The sequence below is a fragment of the Plectropomus leopardus genome, chromosome 7 (assembly GCF_026936395.1).
Source record: "Plectropomus leopardus strain MGB_pleo_1.0 chromosome 7, ASM2693639v1, whole genome shotgun sequence".
Taxonomy (NCBI): domain Eukaryota; kingdom Metazoa; phylum Chordata; class Actinopteri; order Perciformes; family Serranidae; genus Plectropomus; species Plectropomus leopardus.
In genome coordinates, this window is record NC_142182.1 from 32,924,979 (window position 1) to 32,947,378 (window position 22,400).

The following is a 22,400-nucleotide window of genomic DNA, read 5'->3' on the forward strand; positions in this document are numbered from 1 at the left end:
ATGATGATGATGAGAATAAAGGAATTTGGGGGCGGGGGGGTTGAATAAAGAAAAAACTATATATAAAGCAGTGCAGTTATTTTGTATGTATAGACATGACCAATAGATCCTTATATTTATAATAATAATAATAATGACATATTTTTTGTTTGGATAGACATGACAATACATCCATATGTTAGTAATAATAATAATAATGATGATGATAATAATAATAATATAACAATAATAATAATTATGTATTTTTATTGGGTTTTGAATAGAGAAAAACATACCATTACATAAAACAATATATAAAACAGTGCAATGCACACAGTACACACCCTTACACATACAAGATGCAAAACAAAAATTGAAATTTGAAAATAAAAACAAAACATAAAAAAATCCCAGAATGAAATAAAATTTCAGAAAGATTGCATTTTCATTTAAGTTGCAGAAGGTCTCCCAACATATAGCAGAAATTAATGCCAGATCTTGTGAAAACTTTCAATTGCACCCCCAGTGGTGTTTCTATATTGTTTAGTTTTGAGGTGCATCATTATATCCTCCATCCAGCGCTTGTGTGAAGGTTGTGATGTCTTTTTCCAGCTGAGTAGAATGAGTCACCATGCAAGGAGTTTGGATCCGTATGTTTATAAAGAAAGATAAATGATCAGCTGGACTGAGCGAGCTGTCTGCGATGCAGCTGTAATGTTTGTCCTACACAGTGTATTTATCAGCCAGAAGCTTTCTCTCGTCACTTCTTGGGCTTACCAACAGGTTTGGTTACACTTTGATTAATGTTCTGGGAGGTTCATATTGACAGGCGATATGAATTTTGTTCTGCCGTGTCGCCGGCTTCATATTTGTCTCACAGAAGCTTTGCACAGAGGAGTGTTTGTCGATTTGAAACAAAAGCGTAGTGGCTCACACACACTATCTGAGGTCCTCTCTGTGTGGAGTTTGTATGTTCTTCCTGTGTTTGTGTGCCCATTACTCTGAATGCGTGTGATCGATTGTCTGATGATGTTAGCTCTGTGATGGATAGCAACACCTGATTTTTGCTCAGGGCATGCTGAGATACAAAGCTGCAGCCTACGGCCCTGAGCAGGAATGAAGAAAGGAATTGAATGAATTTAAAAGATACGGCTTGGGATATTGCGTTATTTTTCTTTTTCTTTTTTTATGATTGTGAAAACATCCCATGAAAAGATCAAAACAAACACGTCCATCTCTAGAATAACTTTTGACTTCTGTGGCTTTTTCTGTGGCTCCCGGCGCTATGACAGCTCATTTATTCTCACCGCAAATAGAAATAGAGTCATGAAAATATGCTTTAATTTTTTAAAAAGTTTTAAATAATTCTACATGGCTGAGACAAATGTAGCTTTTAGCAAACACTTAAATGAGAGAATTAAGAATATATTTTGTCTGCTAGTGAACTGCTTCCTAACCAAAGCTTCACAGGGGATCATGGGGTTTTCTTGATTTTAGGAAGCTTAAGAAAACCAACATATAGACAGTAGTTCCAATTTCACCATTTCATTCATTTCTGTGAAGAAAATACAACGAAATTGTTATTTTTTAAAAGACTAGAATGTTGTAAATTTTATCACGTAGCATAAGGGTACAGTTATTTCTGAATACAAGCTGTATTCACAGCCTTCACTCCCTGCTTAACAGCCTCAGATTCAGTTTCATACTTAATTGTCGTCTGTGGAGGAAATTTGTTTTCATCGTCTGTACAAGTAAACACTCAATTAACACACAAGATGTGCACAAACAAGAACATCACAGTAAACATAAAAGATGTCGGTAACAATATGCCTACGCTATTTGAAACAGTTATGGCTGTGGGCACAAAACTCCTCCCAACATGGGATTTCTTGAACAGTGGTTTCCAATATTTGCGGCCAGAGAGGAGGAGGATAATGCATACTATATAAAAAGAGTACACAATTAAAACAACTAAAGAGCTAATAGAATAATGGACATCTGCAAAAAAGTAGCCTATTAAGTATGTATGATAGTTAAATATATATATATATATATATATATATATATATATATATAATGTGTGTGTGTGTGTGTGTGTGTGTATAGACATAGAATCATATGAAAAGCTACTTGTTTTACACAACTTCCTGCAGATACCACGATCACTATTTGGGGTAATTGTACAGTTAAGTTGTTCCCTAGCCTTTTGCATTGAATATAATGTGAAATATCCATAAAACATGTCACTTAGTCAGGGGTTGTCAGTTTACTCAATGATAGAAAAAGGGGTTTCCTTATGGGAAAAGGTTGGGAGATACTGCACGAATGAGTATGTAGCTGCAACATGACAATGTTTTATGGATTGACTCAGTGTAAGCTACAGAGCCCATGCTCTTGATAATGAAGAGGCATGTTTCTGTGTGCAACAGTGTGGCTCAATGATGTGTTTTTAATCGTTTTTTGACGACAATTGAGCTCTATGGCACAGAGGAATAAGCTACATCAGGCTTTGGCTTCACAGTATTTGTAGGATCGATTCATGTTGGGTTTGATGTTTTTGTGAGATTTGTTGATAGTAGAATAATAAGACTTTCATGGTACTCATCCTTTAAGCGAAAAGGGGTTTTAGGGTTAGGCACGAGCTGAATATGAATGTCAGAACATTTTCATGGCATTAAGCAATTCATTCATGGGTGTCATTTCCAGAAATATAGAATATTCATGACGCACAATCATATATCTTACAGAAATCCATTCGTTTTACAATTGCTTGCGTTTATTTGATGTGATTTTCAAGGATAAATGCTGGTGCATATTCCTCTTTTGTGTTATCACTCTGCTCTGTCTGATGCCTCTTCTCTGTGTGCCTGCAGGCTGTGAGAGTGACTACTGGGGACCTCATTGCAGTAATCGGTGCCAGTGCCAGAATGGGGCTAAGTGTAACCCCATCACAGGTGCCTGTGTGTGCACTGATGGGTACCAGGGATGGCGATGTGAGGAGCTTTGTGAGCACGGTTACTATGGCAAGGCATGCCAACTACCCTGCCAGTGTCTCAATGGTGCCACCTGCAACCACGAGACAGGAGAGTGCATCTGTGCACCGGGGTATTCAGGGGCTTTGTGAGTACCAGCAACGTGTTTATTCCATTGCCACTTTCCTTTGGGTGTCTAAAATATCTCTATAAATACATTATATATATACAATTTGTTGTTTGTGCGAGTGTTCTTTTGATAAAAAGAACTGCAGGCAGACATTTGACTCTTGACTTGTGTGGTGACAGCTGCGGAGAGCGCTGCCCCTCCGGGAGTCACGGGCCTCAATGTGAACAGCGCTGCCCCTGTCAGAACGGAGGAACATGCCACCACATCACTGGAGATTGTTCCTGCCCCACTGGGTGGACGGTAGGTCACTCAAGCAAAGATGTGGGGGCCATGAGGAAGAAAGGCCAGGGAGAAGGAAAAGGTTAAATGTTGTTGGTGTTCAGGGGAAAAAATGTTAATCCTGCTCATGTAGTTTTTACAGCAGAGACAGACATGTTGAGAACATGAATCTTTGGATCAATATTCTGTGTTTAATTATAAATGAGAGCATGGGATTCTCTGCTCCTTGCTAGTGCAAAAAGAATTGGGTGTGCCTTACAAAGTAATGTCAAGTGAGCACAGCCACCCACAGACAACAGCATAAAGTGTTATTTTATGGACGTCCCAGTGGCCTAGTGTTTTCAAGCAACATTCCAAGCTCGATTTCAGCAGGGGACCTTTGTTGCAGGACGTCTTGTTTTCAATCTACCCGCATGTCTGTCTCTGCTGTCAAACTATGAATGAAGGCAGTAAAGCAAAAATAAAACCAGCCACCAGAAGAAAATGCTGACATTGTACATTTTTGCAAACCACAGATTTGTTACATTTGTACATTTAATACAAGGGCTGGATTCAAACCTGCAGCGGCTACAGTGAGGACGCAGCCAGTGTATTTTGGGCGTTTAAAGCCCAAACATGATTTTCCTTACCATAAACATAAGCAAGTGGTTATTGTGCCTAGACATGACCATCATTAACCACAGCAATGCTGTAATCAGTGGTGAAAGAAGTATTCAGTTCCTTTACTGAAGTACCAATACCACCTTATGAAAATGCCCAACAAAACCCTTACAATTATTAGGAAAAAAACATCTAAAAAATACTAAAAAAGTACTTAAAAAAACAAACAAAAACAAAACAAAAAACAGAAAACCCCCCATAAAAACCTAAGAATTATTTTATATAAAAAAAAGGATTTAAATGTTTATCAGAATAGTTGCCAATTAATTTTGACAGTCAGAATATTGATGAATTAACTAATCATTTCAGCTGTACTTATATAAAGCGTGGTAATCTAATTTATAACAAAAGATTTTTGAATATAAAAAAATCTTAGTTTGTAAAGTAACCAAAGCTATATAGATGTAATGACTACACTATTTCCCGCTTAAATGAAGTGGAGTAAAAGTATAAAGTGGCATGAAAAGAAATACTCAAGTAGAGTACATTTACCCCAAATTTGTACTTAAGTACAATACTTGAGTAAATGTACTTAGTTACATTCGACCATTGGCTGTAATGACAATATATGTTATAAATGAATTTGTATCTCAGTATTTCTGTATTCTCATATTATTCTTATCTTATTCTTCCTTCTTAGTGAAGTGCAACAAAGCCCACATATATGTAGGGACCAGAGATTTTACAGGAACAGATACTGAGATATAAATATCTCTGAAGGTCAACAAATTACTCTTGTCTTATGCTTTGTATCAATGAGTTGCCCAACTCTACTTTAAGTCGATTAACTGCCAATACAGCAACAATTGGTTAACCAGTACATTAAACTATTCTAGTTCTGGTGTCCATGTTAATCCTATCACAGTACAGAGGTCACTTTTCCAATGTGTGAATAAACAGTATTTTGAACTATCTTACGATAAATAGCATCAAAAGAACTGTTTTTCTCAAATGTAACACTGCATTTTATGCTCTAAATAGAAGGATTTAAAGAACATGCCAGACACAGAAAACACAAACCGTATGTCCAAACTGTCCAACTATCAGCAAAACAAAGGTGTGAGAGTTTAGTCTTTTCTGTCCTGATGAGGTCGTGAGCGGTGTATCTCATGTGGCTCTCTGTTGGCTGTTTTTCAAAGGGTTCGGTGTGTGCCCAGCCGTGCCCTCTTGGCAAGTATGGCATCAACTGCAGCAAGGACTGTTCCTGTCGTAACGGCGGGCTGTGTGACCATGTCACGGGGCAGTGCCAGTGCGCAGCTGGCTTCAGTGGACGCAGGTACGCAGCTGACACCTCTGGCAGAGAGGCCACTGAATTATCATGCACAAAAGCCTTTTTGTGAAGCACTCTGCGCAAACTTTTGTGCTCCCACTTTGAAAATAGGTCAGACAATGGCATGATTTATTGATATTGGTATTTAATGCAAAAGGGGTTTATTTCACGCCGACAGTTAGACATAAAACAGTCACTCATTGACCTATTCTCTTTGTTGACGTCCAAATGAGCCACAAACCTGGCTGTTCTTTAAAAAGAGAAAGGAAATGCTTCGATAATCTCATGCTCAAGAGAAATAAGCATTTATAAATGCCCATTAGTCCATTTGAAGGTGGTATGGAAGCTTTTAATAGTGGTGTTTATGTTTAATTAATCTTATACTTCATGCTGGCCAGCAAGGTTTCATGTCTTCAGCCTTCATCCTCCTCCACTCCCAGCCTGCCCATTGATCTCACCATGGGCTACATGCTGTTTGGCTTCTGCTCATTAATTATAAGTAATGGGCTTATATTAAGGTCTCATTGAAATCCACAGATCTTTTTAGTTCCCCATGCCTGCCAGAGCAGCCCAGAGCAGCCTGGGTTTATTAGTTCAGCTGAAGCAATTGTCTGTTGGATGGAAACACTTCCTCGACAAGACCTTTCCTTTCCTTTATTATTTTGTAAAATTGCCCTCATTCATTTTGTCAGTGGCAGGTGAATTAACCTGCCAGGAGTAATCTGAGATTGTGTTAGCCCCCACCCTCCCCTGTCTAGTTTAATAATACCATTGTCCCCTGATAAAACTAAAGCTGGGGTAATTTAAACATGAAACATAACTCGCCCATTTTGTAATGTAATTGAGCTATTTGTAATAGCTTTGTTAGACTCTTGAGATTGATACTCCACCAGGATTTATGGTTAAGGCAGTATGTTTAAAGTGGAGATAAAATCCATTTTCTGATCTACTCCAGTTCTTCACACGGAGAAACTCGACAGTAATTGTAATTTCTGTGGTTGACGACGATTACTAAGTCTTGTCCAACTCCTGCGGAGATGTCCCGCCTGCTGATGGCGGGGGGCTGCTTTTAGGACTTCCCAGTCATGGACTTGTTGAAATTTGTCCATGGCAGCCTCAGATTTATTAAAATGTTTTCCAATTAAATATTCATTATTTGAATTATTAACTATAAAAAGACTGTTAATAATATAAGATTTTTACTAGCAGCTGAAAAGTTATATTCCAAAATGAAAAAAACACTTTTTTCAAATATTTAAAGAAACATTGCATGTACAAAAACCACCATCATGACAGTTAACACACTGGCAAAGCAACTTAAAAAACTTTGCAAGTTACCAAATAATCCACAGTGGAAGAAGCTGGTACTATAGCAATGCCGCTCTAGGGAGAAATATTTTGGTTAACTTAGATACTTAAAGAAGTACTTGAAACTGCTTTGTAAAAAATGAGTTATGTGTTATGAAATTATAACAAAATATAATAAAAAATGCCACTAAATGTATTTAAACTACTAGTTTAATTAATATATTCTTCACAACTCCCCAACACTGGTAATTAATAAACGTCCTTTCCTTTCAAAATGGGCATTTTTTTAACAGAAGTTGGAACAACAGTTTTTAAAACTAACTAGAATTTCAGCTGATTAAAATATATCCACAATTCATATTTAGTGTTTTCCATATCAATGTTTTAGTTGTAAAAAAAGTACAAGTAATAGATTGTGCAGCAGTAACGGCATGGTGGTATAATGAAATTGGCATAACACCATAAAAAATATATATTAAATAAAATAATCATTACTCCTTCATCATGTACTTGAAGGATATAAAATTTGTACCTTTTTTTAGGCCAGCAACTGGTGTTTATCCTCACTGTTAAATAATTTGTCAGCTGATTTAATGATTAATCATATGAAATGCCCCAAAATAGTGAAAAATCCACTGCTCTGGTTTCTGAGAGTACAAGGGATTTCAGACAAATAAATAATTTAAAAAAATGTTGAGGTAGGAGCTTTCCTGGGTTCAAATCATGTTTGTTTGAGGTACTCTTTGGATAAGAATACATGTAGGCACAAAACTCACCAATAAACTCCAAGGCAACCTCTTTTGAAACAATTGAAATGCCTTTGTTATGCCTTTATTATTGTTGTTAGGAGTTAGGAGTTTAACATTTTAATTGTTTTAAAAGAAAGTGCTTTGTGAAAACAAATGATTTGCTTTGGCTAACCAACAGTTTAAAACCCAAAGATTAAATTAATAATTATATAAAACAGAGAACATGAGCAAAACTTCACATAAACAATTAATTTATTATCACTGTTGCTGCTGATTTATTTTCTGTGGATCAAACTGATTAATCAACTAATTGTTTCTGCTTCACTGTTTACAATATATTTTGTGTACAGGGGTGCTTAAACTTCTTAAACATTTGAATTTCATTTCTCTTTTTTCTCAAAATTGCATTGCATTTTTTGGAGCACCAATTTAAAAGACAGTGTGATTTCCCCCCAGGTGTCAGGATGACTGTCCTGTGGGCACCTTTGGGCCGCAGTGCAACCAGAAGTGTGAGTGTCAGAATGGAGCCAAGTGTCACCACATCAATGGAGCCTGTCTGTGCGAAACAGGCTTTAAAGGCCCTAATTGCCAGGAGAGATTCTGTCCCCCGGGCCTCTACGGCCTCATCTGTGACAAGTACTGCCCCTGTAATACCACCAACACCGTGAGGTAAGTGAGACATCAGCACAAGGCCGCACACAGCTTTACTCTGACCAAGCCCTGAAGCGGAGCCCCCAGTAGCTCCCTCTGAATTAAGATTTCTCCAGCTCTAATTTTGCTTCATCTCAGCTCTAAGCCAGCGCTCATTCTGAAGTCTGGACACCTCTTAGCCATGTCATCCAGTTAGCTTTTAATCGCGACCTTTGCTTCATTCATAATTTCTCAGCAGCATTCATAGTTAATGCAATGTTAATGCTCTGATTCCGGCTGGAGTTGGGCACCAACCGTAGAAGTCATTACAGACTGAAGGAGAAAAGGGACACCTCATCTATCTGAGACAAGCACGTAGACACATGGATGGATGAATTGCTGTTGGCGCAGACTTCACACTTTGACCCTGCTCACAAATGAAGTGTTGATGCTCTCCGAGCTGAAACTTTGCCTCACTCTTCCTGCTGTTGTCCCATCTTTCTTTCTCATTATGTTGTAGCTGCCACCCGCTTTCTGGTGAATGCACCTGCTCTGCAGGATGGACAGGGCTCTACTGTAATGAGACCTGCCCTCCTGGATACTACGGGGAGGGATGCATGCTACCTTGTAGCTGCACCAACGGAGCCGACTGCCATCCTGTCACAGGCACATGTATATGTGCTCCTGGGTTCATGGTGAGCATCACATACCCTCTCTGCTATTCATCTATACTTAAACCAGTGGCTGCTGACATGCAAATGTTCTGTTGTTATCTAACATGTTATATGTTATATAGTTAAATAATTTAATTTAATTTGACCTTTGTTTTGTCTGTCTTGTTTTGTCAATATTCAGTGAAGAGAGAAAACTTAGGAGAGGAGAAAGAAAAGAAAAAAAATGGAAAAACTAATGTATGTAAGGCCCAAAATCTGTGAATCAGATCCCCTCTTCACTCCTCCACAGCAACAGCCTCTCGTCCAAATTTGGTCTCTTCTGGCTCCAAAAAACCAACATGGCAACAGCCTGAAATGCTGAAATCTAGGCTTAAAACAGCCAACCAATAGGTGACGTCACAGTAGCTACAGCCATTATTTATGAAGTCTATGGCACTCAGCACTCTAACTTTTGGATTTGAGAGAGTTGTTCATGTTTATATACATTTTTGGACTGTCTTAGACAATAGGCATAACATGTATGAATTTTAAAAATGTCATAGTTGCCCTTTAATATTGCTCTGTGTTTTAAGTCATTTAACATGTTGCCTCGCCGCTCTCTGTTTTAATTTAATCACTGCATTAATTACGGCGTGACAACTTGTAATTATGTTGTTGGTTACATTCATTTTTCATAAACCTGCCATAGGTTAATTGTCACTGTAACCTTGCTCCCTGTAATTTTTGTTACACTTGCGAAAATCTTTAGTTTCATTAAATAATAATGATAAAAGGAGGGCTGTGTGAGGGTACCCATATTGTGTCTCTAATGCAGCTCTTTATTTGTGAAGGTTGTTGCTGTGATTTATATTTCATGTTATTTGTGGCCGTTGTAAAATGTTTTGCGTCAGTGTGGTCGTAATGTTCTGGAAGTGGTCCCGGCATTACTTTAGAAGCTTTCTGTACACAGGCAGGCAGAAGCAAGGTGAGACGTTTTATTATTGCCTTATTATAGATGTGCTCTGCCGCACCACAAGAAAATTCCTAGCTAAATGATTCATTCTGTGGTGCAGCTCTTTGCAGGCATTAATAATCAGCCGTGTGTATTTTACAAATACGCTTGAGACGCTTTAACTTGTGGCATCAGAAAGACAGCAACCTTGGATCTGTATTCCAGGACCAAATGGGAGAAAATTGAATCTCTGACCTATATAAGTGTCCGTTTTAGTGCTTTTTGTGCAGCCATATTGTGCCCATTTTACAACTGTCAAATTAGTTGGCTAACTTCAATCAGTTTTCCCATTGTATTTCTTGTCTTGCAATCTGAAGTTACAGAGCAACAGAGACCGAGAGGGTACATTTCTGCCAACATTACATTTCAGTGGAAATTGCTTGTGTCTTACAGCGGGCCACTGTGGTGAATTGAGCTACCGAGCGGGGCCGCAGACTGTGTCTTAATTTGCTCCACCTGTTCTCTTTGGCGGCTGCTGGGAAGGGCTGCCAGATCCATTAAACAGACCTAGAGGGCAGGAGCTGGATAGAAAAGGAGGCAGTCAGATGGGAACAGACACACCTCATATGGAGGATTGGTGTGTGTGTGTGTGTGTGTGTGTGTGTGTGTGTGTGTGTGTGTGTGTGTGTGTGTTTCAGAGGGGAGGGAGGGAAGGGGTGAGTACACATGGTAGTTTTTTGAGGGGAAAAAAATGCTGCTGTGCAAACAACACAGACATTTTGTTAGAAATTTCGGGCTGTGTTCCTAGCTAAATAAATTTAACAGGTAAGAGCCACCTCTTACCTGTTAAATTTTTTGTCACATGCATGGCAAATGATCATTATCACGCAGTGGGGCTATTTAAAAAAATGTGATTTATGATAGCGTCAAGGCTATGATTGCTGGTGAAGTCACTTCCCCAGGGGACAGCTGATAGGACTAAGCCTCCATGCTGCATCTTTGTTCTGGAGTCCCATCGGGGGGCAAACCAAGCAAAGTGTTAGAGCAGACTGAGCTCCTGCACGCTTGATTTAGCTCTAGTAATTGGACATGCTCTTTTTGACTGGGACAAAGTGATTACATGTTACCTATTCAGGCATTGTCCCTTGCAATCTGCAGTATGTCCTCAAAGTAACATTTCTTCTCTAAATATCTCCAGTTTGGCTTCAGTTTGCACGAATTCTGTTGATATGGTTTTATCTGATATGAGAATGCATTAGGAGTGGATTCCAGTTTGCCTTTGTAGGTGGTGAAAACAAATCATTTTCCTATCTCTCAGGGCTTTCTAGCCTCATCAAAAGGTTCAGAGGTTCATTTTCTGTCTTGCTGCATGAATTTTAAATTGCAGTCACTCATCCAGCAGTTAGATGAACTGTTAAGGAGTGAGACTGATAGGTAATTAGTGGTGCCATTTGCATCTAGTCTCAATGGATACCAGGCTGATCAATGTTGTGTCAGCGAGAGGCTTTCTGGAAAAAGTGCTCTCCAATTACATTAAGATACTAATAGGTATGAATTTAGTGCCTTGGCCAAGGACGATCTGGCCACCTCTCAGCAGCTCAGGTCTGGTTGCAGCCTCCGTTGGCTGTGTAGTTATGTAAGGTCCTGCTGCTCTCGTGCGATGGACTGACAGGCCGTGTATTAATAATGATTCTCCACATACAGACTTCTATCCTTTGCGGCTCAGAAGGAATATGAATCAGTCGTCTAATGAGAGAGCTGCCTTCCCCCTCTTGAGAGCAGACCAACTACTGGTCTCGGCACCATGTGGGTGAAACCAAGTGGAATCTGGCGCAGCCAAGGATGCAGCAAAATCCATGTGGTCATTTGTGGCTGCATGACGTTTTATCCATGAGTCCAGTCACCAGTAAATTGCTTGTGCTCTGAAGACAGGCTGGAACCCCTCCCACCCCTTCCAGCCCCCCCTGGCTGGTCGAACTTCTCCCCGCACTTAACAACTGTAACCGAACTGCTATTGTTAGCAGTCTTGAAGCTGTCATTTTCGGCAGAACAAAGGTTATTGCAACCGATTGATAAAAATTTCATTCACAGACAGCCGCTTTTATGTGGTGTACGGGGAGGAGAGATGTTTTAAGATGTGTGTTCTGCCCCTGGCGTCCACTGGCACATCTCCTCCTGCCTCCTGTTTAAACTGAGTTCAAAATGATAATGAGAGCAGTGAGCAGCCAGCAGTCCCACAGTGCTCTGGTGAGCGGAGCAAGAGCCACTCAGGACTCCTCTGGGCCACTAATTGGAACTCTAAATCATTGTGTCACCTGTCAGTCAAGGCAGGGTGTACAAAGGCGGGTGTGGGAATCCAAAGACTGGCTGTGATCTTCAGCTTAGGGAGGGACAAGACTAGTGGAGGTGGGCTGTGCTCGGCCTTCAAAGCAGAGAAATTCTAATGACAGCGGGCTGCAGAGGACAGCGAAGGAGTACATGGAGTACTCCTTCGCTGTCCTCTGCAGCCTCCTTTACCACTCTAATGCAACGTTAAGGGACTTAAAGGCTGCGCCAGCATGGCTGCCGATCTCCTGTTGGTGTGCCTATTAAAAGTAGATTGAGAGTTGGCTTCGGTCTTTGGGATCCTGCCGCTCCACTCTCTATCCAGCTCACCGTGGAGCTTATTTGTTTGGGTTCTGCTTCTCCTCAGCTTGGTTTCATCACGTTGTCGTTCTTAGCACTGCTAACTCCCACTGTTGTCCTGAGGCAGGTGGAGACAGCCATGTGCTCCCTCTGATGCACATGCTGTCACCAGCTGCTTTGGCTCAGGGAGGTTTATAGTGTTTTCTCAGATCCTTACCCCTTTTTTGTGCATATGCTTCAACAAACCAGTAGGAGTTGCTAATTAGGGGAAAAGGACATAATTTTGTAACACTTGTTTTTTGGATGTAGGGTCAAAATAAGGGATTGACCACTGCATCATTTTACCCTGGAATTTAATCACTCTTGATGGTCCCACTCTCGTGTGTCTACAAAATCCCTGCTGCAGTGTATAGTTTTATGGATCTGTACATCTTCCAACAAGCATTTCACCAAGAAAGGACTGAATTTTAAGTTTATTTATAACAGTAACGGTTGTTTAGATGGGTAGCACAGAGGTGTAGTGGTAAGCACTGTTGCCTCCCTTGGCACCCTCACGCAAGAGGGTGCCAAGTTAGCACACAGTTTAGGGTGAGGTTTTGGACCTTGGGTGAGAGGGGCCCTTCTGTGTGGAGATTTCATGTTCTCCCAGTGTCAGCGTGGGTTTTTTTCTGGGTTCTCTACAATCATGGTATCATTGATTTTCAAATTAAAATCAAAAATTAAAAAAAGGAAAGAACAAAAAAAGTTATTTTTGTCAATACTTGTTTCCAAAACCAAAATAATAAAAAAAATAATAACAATTCATTTTTCCAAGCTGCTATTTTTTATTATTATTATTGTTTTGGTTTAGGGAATGAATATTACACCTCTTTTGGTTTTATGTTGAAAAACAAATGAACAAATCATACACAGATTCTCCAACTTCCCACAGTCCAAAGGCATGCAGGTCAGGTTAACTGGTGACTCTAAATTAGCCATAGGTGTGAATATGAGGGTGAATGGTTTTCTGGGATAGGCTCCAGCCCCCCCATGACCCTTAAGAGGATAAGCGGTTACAGCCAATAAATAAATTAATGAATGGCTGTATTAATTAATTATGCTTGGGTGGTGTAAAGACATTACAGTATACTCATACACTATATAAAATAAGGGATGTTGCTATTGTGAAGTCACCAGTTGGCAGTGGTGGACAACGTTCACAACTCTCTTACTTGAGTCAGCATATAGATACTCCTGATCAAATTTACTCCAATGCAAGTGAAAGTTGCAAATAATTCAAATTATTACTTGAATTAAAGAACTAGGGTAATAATTTTTACAAAACCTTAAGTATTCAAGGTACTTTTTTCACCTCAATGGATTGTTGTATATTGTCACAATACATTTGCAGAACTTAAGATTCTAAAACAGCCCACTGAATGCAGTGACTTGCTTGAAAAGACTGTAGAATGAAACGCTTATTGAATACACTAAGAAAGCTGAAACATCCACAGAAACAAAAACTGCAACACTTGTTGTTCTCTGATCTTTTTAACTGCTAGCTCAAAACAAATGTCTTCTCATTCTTTGGCCCATGCCTAGTTCGGCAAACATTAACCTCCACCCAAGTCCAAAACTTAACTTCTGTTGCCAGTGCAAACAGTTTGTTGTGGATTTAAGGACTTCTGCATTTTAGAAGATACAAAAACATCATTAATTCAAAGCAGATGGAAAGAGTAACAAGCGCTTTCATTTAAATGTAGTGGAGTCAAAACTACAATATTTGTCTTCACTTGTAGTGTAGTCAAAGTAATTTGTTTAAAAAATAATAATACTCAAGTAAAGTACAGATACTAAAAAACTGTACTAAAGTAACTTACCTAAGTAAATGTATTTTGATACTGTCCACCACTGCCCACTGGTTTGTGGACTCCCATTTTGACTTTGGCATTTCAGCCATCACCATCATGTTATTTGGAGCCAGAAATGACCACGTTTGGATGAGAGGGTAAGGCAGTGAAGGACCGAGAGGTGAAACCTCACAGTCAGTCACTCAAGCGGTTCCACCCTTAAATATCCATAACTTTAATCCTTATAAAATGTAAAAGGGTTAGTTCACCCTTATGATTGAAATAATCTATACAGACCAAAACGTTTTTTTGCTGTACCAGGCTTTAAACACGTTTATTTCTGCTGTAAAGTTGGGCATTTTAACATGGGGGGTCTATGGAGATTTGGAGCCAGCCTCAAGTGGCCATTAGAGAAACTGTGGTTTTTGGCACGTCCGTATTGGCTTCATTTTTCAGTCCCGGAGGTTGCCCCTTGTGTATACTGAAATATTTAGAAATGCTAAGTTATGAGTTTTGTTACCGTTAAAAAGACAGATGCTCCTCTTTCTATTGAACTGATACAGATATCCTGCATTGGGGTTGTTGTATTGTAGTGCACCACCAACAGAGATCAGTCTCTTCGGATAGAACAGGCAGCTGAGTTGAGAAAGATGGTGACTGCCAGTTGTGAGGATAATGTTGTAGGACAGGTAAAAAAAGAAAAGGCTAATTGCATATTAGAAACACAACATTATAGGATAGACAATGACACATTTGCTACAAAGAATATTATAGGTAGCTCAGCTTTTAATGTTTTTTTTCAACACTCTACCATCATATATCATATAGTCCACTGACATGTCAGGAAGGTACAAAAAAATTAGCACCCATGTTTAAAATGAACTAAAAGCTAGTTGGAAGGGCATATTGGGTTGTAGCTTAGTTTGAGACAGGAGGAGTCTGGACTCTCTGGCTTTGGAGTCATGCCAGTCTCTCCACTGATGAAAGTGGAGACCCCCCCTCATGAGAGCAACCTAAAGGGAGAGAGAGATGGAGAGAGAGATGGGTTTGAGCGTGGTTGCAGAGAGTGAAGTGTGGCTGGGAGAAGGTGCTGTCAGAATATAGAGTGCATAATTGGAAGCTGGGAGGCGATAGCTTTTGGGGGTCCTTCCTCTTGAACTCCAGTTAGGATCATAAATCCATTCACTTTTACAGTTGCTTTGCTCCTCATTCTGAATACAGACAAAGTATGACTGGTCTAGATAAACAGTTCAGTAAGCTGTGGAGAAGTGCAGTGAACCTTCCCCATCTTCGTGTCTATTCAGACTATATTATTCCTATTTTTGGTCTGCCAGAGTCAGCATTTATTGCAAGGCTGATTCTTTGCCTCATGACTTATTGCATTATTTCTACCTCAGGGTGAGGACTGTGCTACAGTGTGTCCTCCTGGTCTATATGGACCAAGCTGCATGTCCACCTGCTCCTGCCATAATCACGCATCCTGCTCTCCGCTCGACGGCTCCTGCATCTGCAGGGAAGGTACAGTATAATTGACTCACAGTAAAATGTTCAGAGCAACTCCTGAGCTTTATGAGATATGCTAGACTGACTGTACTGATAGTGCACATAGTACACATACAAAATGTACTTGTGCTGTTAGCCCTCTTGCATTCTGATGAATCCTGCCTTTCATTTATTCTCTTGCTATGTTCATTTTTCTTTTAAATGAATGATATGAATGAGAGCTGCACAATTAATCTTTTTTTTTGTCATCTTAATATCAACACACAAACACATTGGGAAAAACTGACATGCACATTAAAGTAGAGGCCATAATACATCAAGTAATACGGTGTAGTAACAATGTATTAGATTATGTTGTGTCAAAGTGTTTAACCCTTTGAAACTAGTCAAATTAGCTTTATTTCTTTCAAAAACATGGCAAGAAGGCAACGTACAAGTTAAGAGGAAATGACCTAGAAATTAGCAGGAATTTTGTAAAAAATACAAGAAAATTACCTGGAAATCATCCCAAAAAAGCCCAAATAAATAAACAAAAAAACAAAATAGGGGGAAAGCAATAATAATAATAATAATAATAATAATAATAATAATAATAATAAAGGAAATAACCTAAAAAAAACTGCTTAAAATTCTCACAATTATTGAAATGAAATAAATAAATAAATAAATAAAATAAATAAATAAAGTTAAAGTTCTCTGGATATATTTTCCTGGATTTTTCATAATAATCAGTCATCAGTCATTTTCTGTAACTGCCTGTCCTCGTAAGGGTCGCGGGGGGGGCTGGAGCCAATCCCAACTGTCATTGGGTGGAAGGTGAGGTACACCCTGGACAGGTTGCCAGACTATCTCAGGGCCGACACATATAGACAGACAACCATACACGCTCACAGTCACACCTAAGGGCAATTTAGAGTCACCAGTCAACCTGAGCTGCATGTCTTTGGACTGTGGAGACCCTGGAGAGAACCCACGCAGACATGTGGAGAACATGCAAACTCCGCACAGAAGGGCCCCCGCCACGGACCGAACCCCGTGCCAGGGACCTTCTTGCTGTGAGGCAACAGTGCTAACCACGACGCCACCATGCCGCCCTTTTCATAATCATAATAATAATAATAATACTAATAATAATAATAATAATAATAATAATAATAATAATAATAATAATAATAACAATAATAATAATAATAACAATAATAACAATAATAATAATAATAATAATAATAATAATAATTCTACTGATTCTGATACTAAAAATCTACTGATTTATCACAATGTGGACATTTGTCGCCAAGTTGTTCATTGCCGTTTTTCCCATGTTTTTGAAAGAAACTGAGTCAGTGTGCTCAGTGCTCAAAGGTTTAAATACTTGTAAAAGTCATCTGAATGCAGCAAAAGAAAAGGGATGTTGCTCTTGGGTTCAAAGGGTTAACAGCCAACCACAGGCTAGAAATAAAGGGACAGTGTCCAGTCAGGCGTGATATTTTTTGCCTCTTTGGGTGCTCAGCTTGACAGAAGTTTAGGGTACACTTAAAATTGATGGTGCCCAAAATACAGAAATTATTTGTTAATGATATTTTATTTTGTTTTTCCATGATTGTGCACCAGCTATTGAGCCTTTCACCAATTGCGGACCAGGTTTCAATTTGAGAGCATGAATGCTCCCTGTTTGTTGCTGATTGGCTGGAGTAATGTTGTGTGGCTTGGTCCAAGCCACCTGCTTTATTTCTCATTGACAGAGTCAGGGCTGTGTATTAAAGAAATAGTTCACCCAAAAATTAAAATTCAGTCATTATTTACTCTCTCTCATGCCAATGGAAAGTTGGGTGCAATTTTATAGTCCACAAAACACTGCCGGAGTTTCATGGGGGAAAAGGCATTGCACTCATCTCCCAAACATTCAAAGCAAATGGTGACCAGGATCCTGACGTTAAAAAAATACATAATAAAACCACAAAATGCTTGTCCAAAGTAATCCAAGTGTCCTGAAGCCCCGACGTGCCAAGTTGTTTTGAAAAAGTCACTTTTTTTTTAGCCTTGATGTAGCCTGTAGTGCTTAGTGTGGGAGCCGTGTTCATGTACACTCACTCACATGACACCAATGAAAGCCCGCTGTATCTGCACACCAGTGTTTACATGTTACTTGGCTTTAAAGATATTCTCTGAATTTGACAAAAGTGTATTGGAATAGGATCGCTAACCACACCTTTAAATCAAACCCTCAGATTTATCTTGATGGTTCGAACCCTGAGATGGGAACGAGTGAACTATACCATTATTTTGATTGTAATGTTGTGTAAAATTATAGCTGTGATACAACATAGCTGCATACACTATACCTGGTTTATATGAATGTAAACAGTTTGATGTGTCCTTGCTCTCTGAAACCCCAGGCTGGCAGGGTGTGGACTGCTCCATCCTCTGCTCCAGTGGTACGTGGGGTCTGGGCTGTAATCAGACATGCTTATGTGCCAATGGAGCTGCATGTGACCCTGTAGACGGCACCTGTACGTGTTCACCTGGGTGGAGGGGAGAGCACTGCGACGAGTCCTGCCCTGTAAGTCTGTCTTTTAAAAAGAGCACCGTAATATCTAGAGTGTATCATTGTGCCCATGTGTGGAGTTAAAACAGAAGTTTTTATTGCTGTCAGGATGGCACCTATGGGTTGGAGTGTCGTGAGCGCTGTGACTGCAGCCATGCTGATGGCTGCGATCCAGTGAGTGGCTACTGCCGCTGCTACCCTGGCTGGACAGGTCAGTATGTCTTTTAGAAAAAAAATCAGAGCCGAGACATTAAGGACAGAAATAACCTCTGTATTTATTTCCCCTCATTAAGACATGAGATGCTCGTCAGACCTACTTATTTTCCAAAACAGGAAAATTTGCTGGGGCACTCATAGTTTGTGTTTTACAGTATGTTTACAGAATGTCGGAGCAGTGTTTTCTTAATTAAATGTTCAGTTTGTTTTGCCACTTCGCCGGCGGGGTATGTGAATGAGAAATGCTGAAAATTGAGCTCTATATTAATTTGCTTGGCTAACACACTTGATGCTGGTATGCAATCATTCTTATATCGCATCCATTATTGGTTGCACGCAATGTCTGAAGCATCTCACCAGATAAATATTTGGAGACAGAATCAAATCATTGGCCCAGAATGCTCTCATGAGTTTTACGCGGCCTCTGATATTTTTATTTTTGGCTCTGTTAATTATTGAAAGTTCCAGGTTGTTGTGGAATCTGACTGAACCATATGCCACATTTATTCATGGGGGATCCGCTCTTCCTTAGTCGTCTCTCTGTTTGAACTCCAATCCCCTCTAGACCCAAATTCTTACATAAACACGTGCATGCTCTTTGTTTCTTGTCATTTCAAACATTTGCTTACAGGGAAAAGAGGTGAAGGTAGGAAAAGTGTCTGTGAATGTCACAGCAAGGGTGAGGATCATTATGCTCAATCTGAAGCGTTGCATCTGAATGTCAAATACGGGGGGCTAGCTGGGACCTGGTCTCTGAGCCTGGGTGCAGTCAGAGAGGGAATAGATTCAGCAGGAAAGGTCAAGCCTGTGAGCTCTCAGCAGCCCACTCCATTCAGCCTCCTGAGCTTAGGGCATTTATTCTGGGAAACAATGTGGGTTTTATTATCTGCAAGAACGGAGCCGGCAAAACGGGCCTCTCATGCTCTGAATCCTGCACAGGTCGGGACCATCTGTCAGCCTTAATTGAGTCACCGGGGTGCAGGGCTGGGGGCAGCGTGCAGCCCACTGGGCCGCACAAACACACATACATACCTACGTGAATCACACAGGCTTGACAATGGGCTCTCTGAAGGAAGGAGCACCTAGAGAGAGGAACATGTGGGTTTTAGTCAGGGTTGGAATAAAGTGGCTATTTACAGAAACACTGGAGCTATTTTTTTCCATGCAAACGCTGTCATGCTAGCTCCAGAGGTTGGTATTGCACCCTACTTCGCTGTCAACTCGCTGTTTGTTTTATTGTGGGTTTTGCATAAACTGTCAAGAAGCTTGACTCTAGGAGTATGTGCACGCAAGCGGCTAAGTCGTCTGTGACCCACACAGTCGTTGCTGAATTGTCGTAAGCCTGACATCAGCCAACAAAGATGGAAAGGAGTGCTGTGACTGGACACATGATGCTTCATGCTATCCCATGTTAAATAAGACTTCACCTTTTATTTCTGAAGAGATTGCATGTCACAGAGCAGGTAATGTGAGTGTGTGTTTACACGCACTGAGAGAGAGACTTAAAGCTGGGAGAGAGAGAGGTTTGCTTTTCTCTGCTCACTCTGTACAAATTGGATAGTGGGACCTCTGGCACTTCTCAGCGAAAAGCCTCCTTTGAAGACGCTTCAGTTCTGGCTTCTTTCACTCTTTCTTCTTCTCCCTCGCTCGGCATCCAAAGCCCCTCTGTTTGTCACCATTAGACTGAAAAGTGTGATGCTCTGTCCGCATTCATTTTCTGACAGTAAAGGCAGTCACTTTTTTTTTTTCTGCCTGGCCTAGCAGAACCTCAAACACACTTGCACAAGCCTTGCCCTCCTTTTGATGTCCGTGGCTGGGCCTCTGACTAAATCACTGCTACCATGCCCCCTCCTCATCAGCACTAACATTTCCTCTCCTTTACTCCTCCGTTCCAGCCCTAAGGCGCCCTGGTTACTGTATAACATTAGTCCCCAGAGTTTAGCCCAGGTTTAATTCAAAGGTACTGCACTAATGCTGCTTTAATGGCCACACCATTCTCAGATATTCTCACTCAAAGAAAATTTCAAATGAGGCTTGAACTAAGGGCTGGTGCTTGAAAGGTTGCAGAGTTTGTGAGTGTGTGTGTGTGACTCTAAGTGTGCATGAATGTTTGCAGCGATTTATAATATGAGTCTGTGTGTGTGTGTGTGTACAGTACTTGCAATGTTGCCCCTTAGTTTTTTTTTTTAAAAAGGGGTTGCTTCGACAGGGGTGCTAATGCATGCATTTGCACAGTGAGAGCACTGTATGGATGCAGTGTTTTGCGGTTGGAGTGGCGCCAAACACACTGTGACACTTCCAGACTGCGCTCTTGTAGCCAGTTCCCTTTCGGCTCTGTGCACTACCCCGGCACTGCTGAAAGAGAATGGGAGACAAGCTGGGCCCCTCTGGAGACCCAACCCTGTTAATCAACACAGTGCACTGGCAGGGAGCCCCAGTCAGATCAAAAATAAAATACATTTGGAGAGGAGAAACAGAGTCTGAAAGGATGGGCTGAACTAAAAAATAAAAACTCACTCCAAACGGCAGTTTCTTCATTCAGTGCTGAAATCAATCGAGGATCGTGCTGGGTGAATAACTTTTCACATATCCACTGTGATCAGGCATTGTGAATGCCGTCCTTTGATGATGCATGTTTACAGATGGCAGGCTGTTTAGAATATTTCAGCATGTCGGTCTTTAGTATGCATTCGCTGAATATTTGTGTTATGTTCCTGCAGGAATCCACTGTGATAATGTGTGCCCACAAGGCTTCTGGGGACCCAACTGTTCCGTCAGCTGTTCCTGTCAGAACGGAGGATCCTGCTCTCCAGAGGATGGCACATGTGTGTGTGCACCTGGATACAGAGGGACGTCCTGCAAAAGAAGTGAGCCTCCTTATCGTTGTCCAAACCTTTAAGCAATGATGGCACAAGCCTCGGGGCGCCGCGGTAACAAACTGCATCACAGCGCTGACCTTGCTTTGATCTTTGCAGAATTGTTGAAGGGTGAGCCTGCTGAGGAGAAGCACTTAGTCGTCGTCATAACTGCTTGAGTGTAAACCCTTCATCACAGCTATCACTTAATCAGTGTCTTTACCCCTACGGCAACACACACACACACACACACACACACACACACATAGCTCACCCTCCTGCCCTGTCCTCAACAGCCAGCTCACAGTGGGAGACTCACAGTCCTCGCCCAAGGCTCATCAGAGGGCGTGCTCACTGGGAGTGCTAGCTCTGCTTTCTTGAACGGGGGTCTGTCTGGGGCCGCTCTCAAGTGATGAGCTCACTGATTGGGAGTGAAATCCACAGTCACAAACCTGTAAACATCAATTTGAGTGGAATGTAAGACAGAGACTTAAACAAGCTCTGTGTGCGAGAGGGGGAGGTTGTTATGACTCCTTCAAATTCAATGTTTACACAGATAATGTTCTCATCAGGTGAAAACCTCATAGCTGCAGTTTTGCTGTTTTTTCCTGTTGAAACTTTAATTGGGGGATTACATGCTTCTCCGGGGGCTGATAAAGGTGTATCGTACCTGCTGCTTTAAATCAAATCGAAACCCACAGGGGTGAATTTTAACAATGCATGGTTGTCAAACAACAACCAAGGCTGTTTTTGTCAATTCCTAAAAGGTTTCTTTTTTTTTTAGAAATACCTGACTGTCTCCTGACAATGGTGATTATTTGAAAAGGAATATTACTAAATCACCGGCTATGGAAATAGGAACATAACATGATTTAAATGAATATACTATATGTTCATGTCAGTACAGCTAGAACCCTAAAAGTATGTGTAAACACTCTTTATTATCAGTACATCATTATCTGTACTTCACCAGAACAAAAGACTTCCCCAGACTCTTCCCCACTAACACACAAACAAAACAATACACCAACATAATGCATCACCAACAGCAGACGAATGTGTTCCTTAAAAAAATGCAACAACATAGCAGTACCAGAATAAATATACAGGCAAAAAATAAAGAAAATACATTCACAAATACAGAAAATACATTCAGTTTATGTCTAAACTCTAGTTGGTACTCTTAATCCTTATCTTAAAGGTGGTATGTAAGTCTCGTTTTTTTAAGAATCTGTAAGATTATGG

At 40.5% G+C, this 22,400-nt stretch overlaps 1 protein-coding gene across 8 annotated transcripts in view; it reads left to right on the plus strand.

Annotated features, from left to right (window-relative positions):
* Nucleotides 1-22,400, plus strand: part of megf11 (multiple EGF-like-domains 11) — a 107,027-nt gene that overhangs the window by 68,603 nt on the left and 16,024 nt on the right. For all 8 annotated transcript variants that reach the window (XM_088080547.1, XM_088080541.1, XM_088080545.1 and 5 more), the window contains 9 exons: nucleotides 2,853-3,099; nucleotides 3,261-3,381; nucleotides 5,160-5,296; nucleotides 7,804-8,016; nucleotides 8,498-8,672; nucleotides 15,434-15,554; nucleotides 17,936-18,099; nucleotides 18,193-18,295; nucleotides 21,021-21,167. In XM_088080547.1, coding sequence (XP_087936673.1) covers nucleotides 2,853-3,099; nucleotides 3,261-3,381; nucleotides 5,160-5,296; nucleotides 7,804-8,016; nucleotides 8,498-8,672; nucleotides 15,434-15,554; nucleotides 17,936-18,099; nucleotides 18,193-18,295; nucleotides 21,021-21,167 — 1,428 coding nt within the window. The remainder of the gene's footprint in view (nucleotides 1-2,852; nucleotides 3,100-3,260; nucleotides 3,382-5,159; nucleotides 5,297-7,803; nucleotides 8,017-8,497; nucleotides 8,673-15,433; nucleotides 15,555-17,935; nucleotides 18,100-18,192; nucleotides 18,296-21,020; nucleotides 21,168-22,400) is intronic.